The sequence below is a fragment of the Salmo trutta genome, chromosome 26 (assembly GCF_901001165.1).
Source record: "Salmo trutta chromosome 26, fSalTru1.1, whole genome shotgun sequence".
Classification (NCBI taxonomy): domain Eukaryota; kingdom Metazoa; phylum Chordata; class Actinopteri; order Salmoniformes; family Salmonidae; genus Salmo; species Salmo trutta.
In genome coordinates this window covers 22,939,956-22,951,102 of record NC_042982.1, presented here as the reverse complement: position 1 = coordinate 22,951,102, position 11,147 = coordinate 22,939,956, and the positions used below count along the sequence as shown (strand labels likewise).

Genomic DNA, 11,147 nt, shown 5'->3' with positions numbered 1-11,147 from the left:
ATTGATTGCATTTGATCTGTTAGATTAACGTTTGAGGAATGAAGATAGAAATGACAGAGGGCACACACAGACAGTTCCTTGGCAAATTGGCCGTTTCTTGAAATAAAGGCTGAAAACACTAATGTAGAATTAATCACAATATCAAAAAATGCTCAGCTTTCTCTGACTGCACCCATTAAACAAATGTGAAAAGAGAATATCACTTTGTTATTTTATCTTGTTGCAACACTAAGTATTCTGGTTATTTGTTATTTAATTAGGCAAGTCAGTTAAGAACACGTTTTTATTTACAGTGATAGCCTAGGAACAGTGGGTTAACTGCCTTGTTCAGGAGCAGAACACCAGATTTTTACCTTGTCAGCTCAGGGATTTGATCTAACAACCTTTTGGTTACTAGCCCAACGCACTAACCACTAGGCTATCTGCCGCCCTGTATACAACATTGTATTATTAAAAATGCACGATTTCCTGTCGGATACAGTGACAAAGGATTGCAGATTGAACTAACGATATCCCTAACAAAAGACTACATCTGACACAGTGCGGGTAGGGGGTACTTGGGATGGTCATATGTGTACATGTCTGCCCTCCCCTACTGTATGTGCTACTACATAAAAGGAGGATCTTGATAGTAAGACAGCATCCTGTCACAAGCAGTTGGCAGAGGAGTAACTACCTCAACAAGAAGACAATATCTTTGCAGACAAGAAACCAAAACAAGACCTCTTCTAGAATGGTATGAGAGACCGTTTATTTTTACGATATTGCACTTTACCTGGAAAATGTATTTCGGCATGGACGGTGATGTCCTAGTTTATGTTGTAAAGCTTTTTAGGCTGGCGTAAATGTATTTTTGCCACTTCCTTCCCTTCCCCCCATACCATCTTGACACAGGAAGCTGTGTCGTTCCATGATGCAACAAAAGTACTTCATGGCCTCAATATGTCACTTTAAGATTTTGTTATGAGCTATGCGTTCATGGAAACTTGCACTTCAGATATCAAGTTGCTCTAAAACCTCTTTCTCCGGTTCCCTCCCTCCCTCTTTCTCTATTCTCTCTCTCTGAGTGAAATATGACAGAACTTTCAATGATGTAGCCTGACAGTAGCAATATGACCAACATATACAATTACAATGTGTCAAAACTTCCCATGGGTGATGAACTTGTTTCACATTTATATTCTAGTCAAGCTCTCTGGTTGTGTGCGAGGTGGATGAGAGTCTGAAAGAAAAACTAAAGAAGTTCAGATTTCGAAAAGAGACCAACAATGCAGCCATTTTGAGTGAGTAAGACTTAATCGAAAGCGTGTTCCAATTGTCATCTGTTTCACCTCATTTAAAAAAAACATAAACCCAGAAACAGAAAAACATATGTTATCCTATTCCCTCAGTGAAAATTGACATGGCAAAACAGCTTGTGATCCTGGAGGAAGAGTATGAGGCAAGTCACAATGTCTACCTGAGATGTTGAATATCCCACACTGAGTTAATAATTACTCAAATCCATCCACACCTGTATCAATACCAGTTAAACTCAAAACATGCTCTCACATTTCAGGACATCTCCCTGGATGACCTGAGGAATGAACTTCCCGAGCGGCAGCCAAGATATCCTTTTATAACATGTCAGAATGATACAGCAGAAATCGTTTAACCTCATATTCACCAGAACTGCCAGTGTTACAGTTGTATCATTGACCAGTGATTGGATCTCCTTGACAATATAGTGTACATTCATTGTTTACAGCTACAAATACGTCCATACAGATGGCAGGGTGTCCTATCCGCTGTGTTTCATATTCTCAAGTCCAGTTGGTGAGTAAACCACCCTAATTCAGTGAACAGGCAATTGAGTGAAGGATTAGCATTACTGTACTGCAACATCCCTTTGCACCAAATCATTTTTGAAGGTAGTAAGGGTTGATAATTGAAAATAGAAATGAGATTCAATCAGTGTTTACCATAAGGAGATCAAAAAGGTTCAGTGGACAGACATCTTTAGCTTATACACCCTCCTCATCTCAACAGGGTGCAAGCCTGAGCAGCAAATGATGTACGCAGGAAGCAAGAACCAACTGGTCTCCGCAGCAGAGCTCACAAAGGTCAGGACTATTGTCCGTTTTGAGTATTGACTGATAATAATGATCTGAACATAAGCCCAACCCTAAACTCACAAAATAGAGAAGTTATAATAGAAAATGTTCAGAAAATAAGCATGTTAATCCTGATCCTCCTACCCCTTTTTATCTCAATAGGTTTTTGAGACGCGAAACATAGATGACTTGTCTGAAGAGTGGCTGATAAACAAACTGTCTTTCTTTCGCTGAACAGACACGTGTGTTCATGTTGGCAGAAGTGCAACATCAACTTCATTACCAGTTTGCAATAAATTGCTTTTGTCACTTATGTTATTGCATTCTTATTCCTTAGTTATACTCAAACCAGTACTACTAGCCTGGTTGCCAGTTTCTGCTCTCTTAACAACTCCTTGTGGAATTGTCATGCCAATGAGTGACAAGGAATTGATGAGAGGCCAAACAGATCTAGGACCAGGCTACATTATTACTGCGTCAGAAGGAAAATGTTTCCAGGAATGCATTTTCATCTAAAAACAGGGGACTATGGAGAGGGTAACTGTTAGCAGTATAAGAAACATACAGGCATACATGTAAAGTCTGCTACTACCATTTATTTACAATGTCTAAATCTTAAGAAGTTTCCGTCACAACTGAACTTATACAGGTTCATTGTAATAGTTTCTGGGGGGGAAACAAGAAATGCGCAGAAAAAGAATGTTCTTTTGAAAGTTAACTCAAAAACATTTAAAGAAAAAACAAATTTCCTTACAAAACTATCCCACATTTTATTGACTGTTCCAATTACATTTATAATGCATTGAATCCTCAAATGCAAAGGACAACATTTTTTTTTTTTATATATATATATATATATATATATATATATAGATTTATGCACAAGAAAATTCTACAGAATTTTTTTTTTTTTATCTGCTTCACACCACTAAGTGCCTCATATTGAGTGAGACAAAAAAGAAAAGAAACTCAGGCTTAAAAGAACAAACTAAATATGTTGTTGGTAGGAAATAATTGTATTCAATGAAGCATGTCCTGTACACAAAACTACTAAGATAGTGGCTCCAACTATATCTATGAGCAAAAGTCTGACATTTGAGTAACTGGCATTTACATGTACCCAAAAGCCTTGTAGAAGTCCCTTAGAGATTGTGTCTCTCCTAAAAAAAAGTAGCAGACTAACTCTCAACAGGAATGAGATGCTGGCCTCTGTAAAGACAGGGCTGTTCTGAGGGTGGGGCTCGTGAGCCTGGGCTGGCTGGTGCTCGGGGGTAAGGCATGGAGTGCCAGCGTTGTCACAGTAAGAAGGCCTAGGCTCTTATTCACTGTCACTGCCATCGCTAGAATCTGAGGCCTGCTCACTGCCACTCCCGCTCTGGGCATGGCCACCCTCTGAGTGGTCACTCCCGCTACTGTGGGCCGGAGACGCGCTGCCACTCCTACTCCTCTCCCTATGGCTCTCCTTCTCCTCCTCCTCGCTCCCACTGCCCTCCTCCCCACTGCTCCGGGCTGCTCCATTCTTGGGCTCGTTATCATCGTTATCACTGTCGTCATCGCTACCGAAGATCTCCACCTCATCCGCCAGCTTGACCTCCTCCTCGCCACTCTCACTGCCGCTACCACTGGCCTTCCTCCTCCGTTTCACTCCCTCCTCGTCATCATTCTCAGCTCCACTCCGCTTTCCATCCTCATCCTCCCTGTCAGAGTCACTGTCAGAGTTGTCTGCCTCACTCTCGCTGCCTTTCTCCTTCTCATCACCTGGGATTGGAAACAAACAGATACAGACAATTAGTTCATAAGGATCTAAGAAGCAGTTGTAAACAGAGACTCTGCAGACACAGTAGTAAACATTGGGGAGGACAGAGAGGGGGGAGACTGACCAGAGTCCTGCAGTTTACCCAAGTCCATGTCCTCTTCTTCGTCCTCTGGTTCATGGTTCTCCAGCTGAGCCTTACGCGCGTCCTAATGGACACAAAGACAGATGTCGTTATTGCTCTGATTATTTACATGTTTGCAAATGTACACTTTTCTGCTTATGTCCAGCACTACCTGTTCATCTATCAGCGTTGAGGTCCACTTATTAAGTAAACACAGTAGTTCCCACAGATTGAAAGTAATGCTCAGTGTAGAAAACAGAAGTAATCCAAGGAAGGTGACCCCCCCCCCCAAAGGAGGGCCTGACTAGCAGTTTCACCTGTGCTTCCAGCTCCTTGTCGTTCATGTCTCTGTGCTTACACACCAGCACAGCGTTTGTAGTAGACTGGGCTCCAGCCTTAGCTCTCCTCTTACTCAGCCTCACTCTGCAATCCAGGACAACACAGTCAGAACAACAACCTTCACAGGTGGTGTCCTCAGGCCTAACTAACTAACTAAACCCACCCTAGAAAATACAAATCTACCAGAATCATGTGATTCTCTCTTCCAAGAGAAACCCACGTCACCTCCTGTTACAGTAAACCCAACAGACCCCCACTTTGAGACCCCCCCACTCTGGCCAGTGGTTACCTGGTCTCCAGCTCGTTGTAGTAGACTCCATCTCCGTCTCTGAAGATAAAGAAGTAGTTCTCCTCATAGCCCTTGCTGGCTTTGTTCTTCACGTTCCAATTGTACTCCCTGGCTATCTTATAGTCATACCTAGAACACACAAAGACACCATCCTCATCACATCTAGTTCAATGATACAGTAAGTGTGTTTCAGAGATTCCAACACCATAAAGGTTATGTACTTGGACAAGGTGAACCAAGTAGGTGTGAGGAAGTAGACAATGACAACGTGAAAACTGAATATTATTGGGATAGTATAGTTAACATATCAGTAGAATTGTTGGTGTCCTGTCTACTCAAGTGTGTAAATGCTTGTTGGATTACTCACAGATCATCAGGCATGTAGTCCAGCTCCTCATCCACGTCTCTCTTGCGCTTGCGAATCGTTTCCTCATTGGGCAGGAAGTAGGCCACAAACTGGTTTCCTTCCTCATCCATCATACCTCTGCAGGTCACAACAATAAACAATTCAGAACCTGATGTAAATTGTCATAGTGCAGGACGGTCACAGAAAATCACAGACACACACACACAATGTGGCAATGTTTTGTCCTCACCTAATCATGGCCTGTGACATCATCTCCACACCCTGGGGTGCTGACATGTCTTTAGGAGCAGGATCAGAGTCGAAGATTACCTGAGCACACGGGTTGATCCACATCTGGGGAGCAGAGAACAGAACATACTAATGCTGACTCTTTACCACAACACACTAGGGCAAGACAACAAGAGTTGAACACATTCAGCTTGAAACAGATACAGGAACCAATGACTCCCCAGGAACAAAGACCATGGGCATAATGCAGATAGGTAGCCAAGACCAGTACAATGATACTGTATATCCTGTTGAGTGTTATGGATGCTCACCTTGAAGTCAGGGAACACAGGCATCACCTCCACAGGAGTGACTCTGGGTTTACTGTAGTGCTGGGCAATCTGGGGAAGGAGGAGGTACACAGCGTGTGATGTACAGATACTAGGATCTTAATTTGATCACTTTTGTTGCTGAGAATTTTCCTGTTATATTATACAGATATATTAAGTGTACCACTTTTCATGTAGCCTCATTTTGACCAGCTAATAGCCTAACCACCAATCAAGCAACATTATGGACTCAACATTAAAATCCTGTTGCTGCAGGATTATTTTGCTGCGACAATTTAGGTACAAATAAGATCCAACATTAACTTTGTTTGTGATGGAATTAATCATATTAGAAGGAGCATACAATGAACTGTGTCATCTCTGTGTAGCTGGACATTGACTTTGAAATTGTTACTGAAAGACCTATTTGAACTGAATATCGCACAGTAAATTGTGCAGAGCCAAACACGGGGCACTCTCACCGGTTTCTGTGCATCCTCAAAGGTCTTTTCAATAGCAGCAATCTGGCTGTCCCTATCCTTGTATATCTCCTCCTCTGTGAACTGCTGTTTGACAGACACACCGATCCTAAGGACAGAACACATAGGTTATAGAAGGGGTGGGACACACAGGGAAAACACTACAAAATGGGAAGTGTGTATGCTGAATTTGGTGGTTAGGTAGCCTGTTAGGTCACACTTACTTGACTTCCACTTTCTCATTGGAGACACCATATCTGTTGAACTCTGTAGAGATGTACTCAGTCTTCCTCATCCACGGGACTACCTTGGCGTGCTGCTGAGATCTACAGGAAAACAAACAAAGAGCTCATAACACAGATTCCAAGTCATTCTTAACATTTTAGCTGAATTTTGTCACACAGATACTGTATTGACTGGTACACAGTTTGTATCCAAACCTTTTCGAGCTGGATGGAGCTGTGATGTCTTCTTCCAATAACTTCTCATCAGCTGGATCCAGAAGAACTAGAAAAATTAAGGATGGGACGATTCTAATTCAATACTACACAAGCTTTAAGCAACCACCACAAAAATATACTGACTGTGTGGTATAAGTGTGTATGTCGTTCAGAAACATACTGCTGGGGTCGACGCGGTAGGTGTCTGGGTTAATGAGGTCGATGGTGACGCCAAGGTCAGGCTCAGTCAGCAGCTCATGTTTGTGTTGCTTCTCTAACGATGTAGCCTTGTACTGCACAAACCTGTTAACACCAGACAGCGCAACATCCAGTCACATCAGAGTCAGTGGCAGATCGGTATTTATGGGAGAAGGCTTAGAAAAGAAAAGCTGCACACTGTGGGTCCAACAACAATACATTTAATAGGCATAGCAACATCTGGACTGACCTTAATAGCAGAGGAAACTTGGTAGGAACAAGGGTGTTTACCTGTGCTGGTCAAATGGATATGTGATGAATTTGGGATCAAATGGGATGTCAGGCAGGCTATTGCAGTACTTTACCCGACAGACCACGCCGGACCTGGGAGAATGGTTGGGTCAAACATGGAAGCACACATTTAAAAGATGTACAGAGAAGAAGTCATCATCAAATACATGTTCTATCAACCACTGATGCCGCATATCCTCATAACCTAAAGATAAAGATAACCACCTAATGGTCATATGGGTTTTGATCTGTCAATGACATGGTGGGTGGCAGGCAGCCTAGAGCTTAGAGCAGTAACCGAAAGGTTGCTGGATCGAATCCCCGAGCTGACAAGGTAAAAATCTGTCGTTCTGCCCCTGAACAAGGCAGTTAACCCACTGTTCCCTGGTAGGCAGTCATTGTAAATAAGAATTTGTTCTTAACTGACTTGCCTAGTTAAGTAAAGGTTAAAAAAATAGAGATCTCCAACCCCCTTTGCATTTAAAAACACAATAACTTGAATTGTAACTGAATCTCTTTTGTTGAAACATCAAACTGCAAACATACCTCTCTGGAACAGTTCTGTGTGATGAACTCCTAGACATGTTGATAGAAAAAGCAAGTGTTGTTAGCTACACACTCAGCTGAGACTGAATAAATAGGAAGTAACACAGCCCCCATTTCAATAGTAACTTATGATGGCACAGTCAGAACATATGTAAACTATGATGATCGCTAACTAGCCATGCCGTCATTAGCTAGGTTGCGGCAAAGCAAATACATCGGAGAGAATATTTACCTGTGACCCTCTGAGTCTCGCTGGGCTTGTGTCTGTATAGTTGGAGCCATTATCTTAAAATAATGATCACGACTGGAAGCACAGCTTCACGTAAATTCAGACAACCGATCAAGTAACTCCTTACTAAAACACTTTACCTGAAAGAATAAGAAACCCCGTTGACTACCTAGCTAGCTAGCTATTTACTCCAAAGTACTCAGAGCTTGTGCTCTTTTTGCTTTTCTGTCTTGGCTGGCGGCATCTTACTACTAGTAGGACCCCTAATATTTTCATGGGTAGCTTCGGAGCGGCCTGAATATAATTGCGTAGCAGATCTACCGTTAGTTGTTGCTATATATCGTATGTGGATTTGTGGTAGGCAGTTGTACCTTAAACTGGCCAGTATCAATTTATACGATTCTCCGTCGGAAAGCAAGCTACAAAAATAAAATATCATCGCCCTCTACTGTATTGGAATATGAAATGGTGAAATGACATACTGACAACCAATCTGTAGCAAAAAAACTGTTTGAAATAGAAGTGCAACAACAAGCTTGGAAAATGTTAGAATTTATTCGGTCTTCGGATGCAAAGAAATAAAAACAAACGTACCATTGATGTCACTGCCCAGTTTAACACCTGACATGTCACTTTCCTAAACAAGAAGTCGACATTAAAGACAATACTTGTGTTAGGCTATGCCTGACATTACAGAAGGACAATCGTTCAATTAAGACAATTTACATGTTATGAACAGATACAAATCTAAATGTGGAATTAATCTATGGATTCTAATAATTTTCCTCATTTGAGATTAGAGCATTCATTACATTATTATTGAGGTGTGAGCTTTACAACAGCAACAAAAAACAAGAAAACCCAGATCTATGGTCTTCATCAAAAAAGCTACATTCAACATTTTAGTTTAAGAGCAAATTAGAAAACACTGATGAGTGCAAATTATATTTTCATAATGTTGTAACATTTCCAAGAGTAAAGCTTTTCATTAAATATGTGTGTCATGTCAATAATGTTAGTGTTTTACATAACAAAACAATCCAGTGACACTGTCATGTAAGTGCCCAGACTGAAGCAGATTATGTATATAGACAGATGTGAAAACAAACAAAGGTGTACAACCATGATAATGTGCAAGTCTGCTGAAATCCACAAAAATGACATTGACTATGGACTAAACCTCAGTTAAAAATATTTTTTCAAAGCATCTGCCAAGTGTTTTTCACATTGTTTGACCTATCACATATTAACACAGACAATAGAAATAGAACATATGTATGATGGTTCATGCTTTGGTGGGGAACACTTAGCAGCCTCACTATGCATCAATTCCAGTTACTGCAGGACCCCCTTCCTGGTTCTTTCTGCCAAGCTGGGTGTCTCTACCCATATCCAACAACAATCCAACTGCATTCAATGCAGTTTGTTCATGTTGACAAAGACCATGCGCTAAATCTAAGAGGGAACCAGTAGCAGGGAGGTAGAAAACAACTACTTGTTCTCATTATTTTATAGGAGTGGCTCAAACATACAGCTCCTATCATTTTATATCTGGAGAGATCCATGAGATCCATCCAACAATCCATGATGTGCTGTTCCTCATTCTTTCCCTATCTCAGGTCTGCATCTGTCCAGAGGGATCCACTCTGTGGAAAGAGAACAATGGAGACTTTATTCATGAGTGTCAAAAACTCAACCGGATGATGCCTATTCACTTGCCAGTATGTGTAAACACATTCTTGTGACATGCAACATGGTAATAACTATTAACAGTATAGTTTCCCCATTTCAGATACAAGTTATAGTACTGCATTTAATCTGATCACACCTAAGAACAGATTGAAATCAAAATTAGGACTCACCTGCTCAACATGTACAGCATTTGGCCAGGGTCATCTGCAAATACCCTGTAGTAACACAATGAGAAAGGAAGGTCTGTTTGATACTTCATCTGGATATTTGTAAGACGATTGAAAATCAGCAAGTTGCCTGTGTGTAAAATATGATTAGATACTCATACCCATCTCCCCAGTGATAAAATGCCTGGTCCTGGTAGAAGATACATAGGAACAGCCACACGCTTATGGTCTCCACCCAAAATATTACAAAAAGGAACCATAGTGAGGAGACTAGCAGCTCACACACCATCCTGGGGCTTCTACAATGAGACAGAGCAGAGAGGAGAGTTAAACCATAGGGGAACTTACCAACACTACAGTCCTATACAGACAAATAGTGAAGGTACTGGTGGGAGCAACATGAGAGCTGCTAGTCCTGAAGAAAGATAACAATATTAAGCAATGGCAATTTTAGATCTTGATTGCAAACAGGTTTTTTTTTTGGTTGAAAGCAAGGACATTTCGGGGATTATTAACACTAGCACATGAACTCAAGCCCAAACCAAATAAGTAGAATGTTGGTCTAGGGAGGAACGTTGATCAGCTGTGTTCAGTGAGAGGGTAGCTAGCTGCCTCTCAATCTTGGTGACATGCATCATTGCCAGCTAACAATAAACATTGGAAATAAAGTATCTTACCTTTTAATCGTGATGGGAGCAGATTTAATGGTATCCAAGTCCGTGAATATCAATAACATTCATGGAGGCAAGATGTTTAGCTAAACTTGGTTGGTCTAGCTAGCTAACGTTAGCTATACGCAATGCTACAGCTAGATTGCAATTAGCACCAGCTGACTGAGTTTTTTTGTATTGTTGGCAAGCTAGAACATTTAGCTAGCTTGCTTAATAACTTATTTGAGAAGTTAATATGATTTTACTTTATTAAATATAACATTGTATAGCTATTTAGCCAGCTAACATGCATGTTTTCATTGTTCAGGGGCTGCTTTGCCTGATTGCCTGCATGCACCAGCAAAGTTACTGCGCTACCAGTGAGTTGAGTTTCCGGTGTTGTGCCGAAAAGCCCGTTGTTGCTCCTAGACGTTTCCACTTCACAATAACAGCCCTTACAGTTGACAAGAACAGCTCTAGCAGGGCAGAAATATGACAAACTGATTTGTTAGAAAGGTGGCATCCTATGACGGTGCTACGTTTAAAGTCACTGAGTTATTCAATAAGGCCATTCTACTGCCAATGTTTGTTAATACAGATTGCATGGCGTTGTGGTCAATTTTATACACCTGTCAGCAACGGGTGTGGCTGGAATAACCAAATCCACTCATTTGAAGGGGTGTCCACATACTTTTGTATATATAGTGTACCATATTGCAATTTAATATATCAATATTGAACTGGAATTACATTTAAATGGAATAAAAAAACAGAACGCAATATTCATTCAATTGATTCAAATCAAATTATGAATTCAAATATTACATTTTTGCATTACAAATTCTAAAAATATTACATCCTAATATAAATTCAAAAATTATGGAATTAAAATACAATGTCTGTTGGCACTGAAATTGCACGATACATATGCCAAATTTGGCAAATGACAGAGTA

General features: G+C 40.9%; 2 protein-coding genes across 3 annotated transcripts; one reads left to right on the top strand and one right to left on the bottom strand.

The window, feature by feature from the left end:
* The first annotated feature begins 590 nt into the window (after nucleotides 1–590).
* On the top strand, nucleotides 591–2,406 carry LOC115163456 (glia maturation factor gamma). Its single transcript, XM_029715338.1, has 7 exons — nucleotides 591–736; nucleotides 1,187–1,283; nucleotides 1,392–1,441; nucleotides 1,559–1,608; nucleotides 1,733–1,815; nucleotides 2,029–2,102; nucleotides 2,256–2,406. Exons 1-7 carry the CDS (start codon nucleotides 734–736, stop codon nucleotides 2,325–2,327), a joined length of 429 nt encoding a protein of 142 aa, XP_029571198.1. The 5' UTR covers nucleotides 591–733; the 3' UTR covers nucleotides 2,328–2,406.
* Nucleotides 2,407–2,993: 587 nt separating this feature from the next.
* Nucleotides 2,994–8,078, bottom strand: LOC115163449 (RNA polymerase II-associated factor 1 homolog). Of its 2 annotated transcripts, none has more exons than XM_029715320.1 (14): nucleotides 7,688–8,078; nucleotides 7,456–7,491; nucleotides 6,910–7,002; nucleotides 6,602–6,723; nucleotides 6,421–6,487; nucleotides 6,205–6,306; nucleotides 5,984–6,089; nucleotides 5,505–5,573; nucleotides 5,195–5,298; nucleotides 4,966–5,082; nucleotides 4,599–4,727; nucleotides 4,288–4,393; nucleotides 3,974–4,055; nucleotides 2,994–3,851 (listed from the first exon to the last, which is right to left on the bottom strand). In XM_029715320.1, the coding sequence occupies exons 1-14, from the start codon at nucleotides 7,735–7,737 to the stop codon at nucleotides 3,412–3,414; spliced, it is 1,623 nt and encodes a 540-aa protein (XP_029571180.1). In that variant the 5' UTR covers nucleotides 7,738–8,078; the 3' UTR covers nucleotides 2,994–3,411. The 2 variants fall into 2 exon arrangements, with proteins under 2 accessions (XP_029571180.1, XP_029571181.1); XM_029715321.1 differs by having other exon boundaries at nucleotides 3,412–3,851; nucleotides 7,456–7,485.
* Between the last annotated feature and the right edge of the window lie 3,069 nt (nucleotides 8,079–11,147).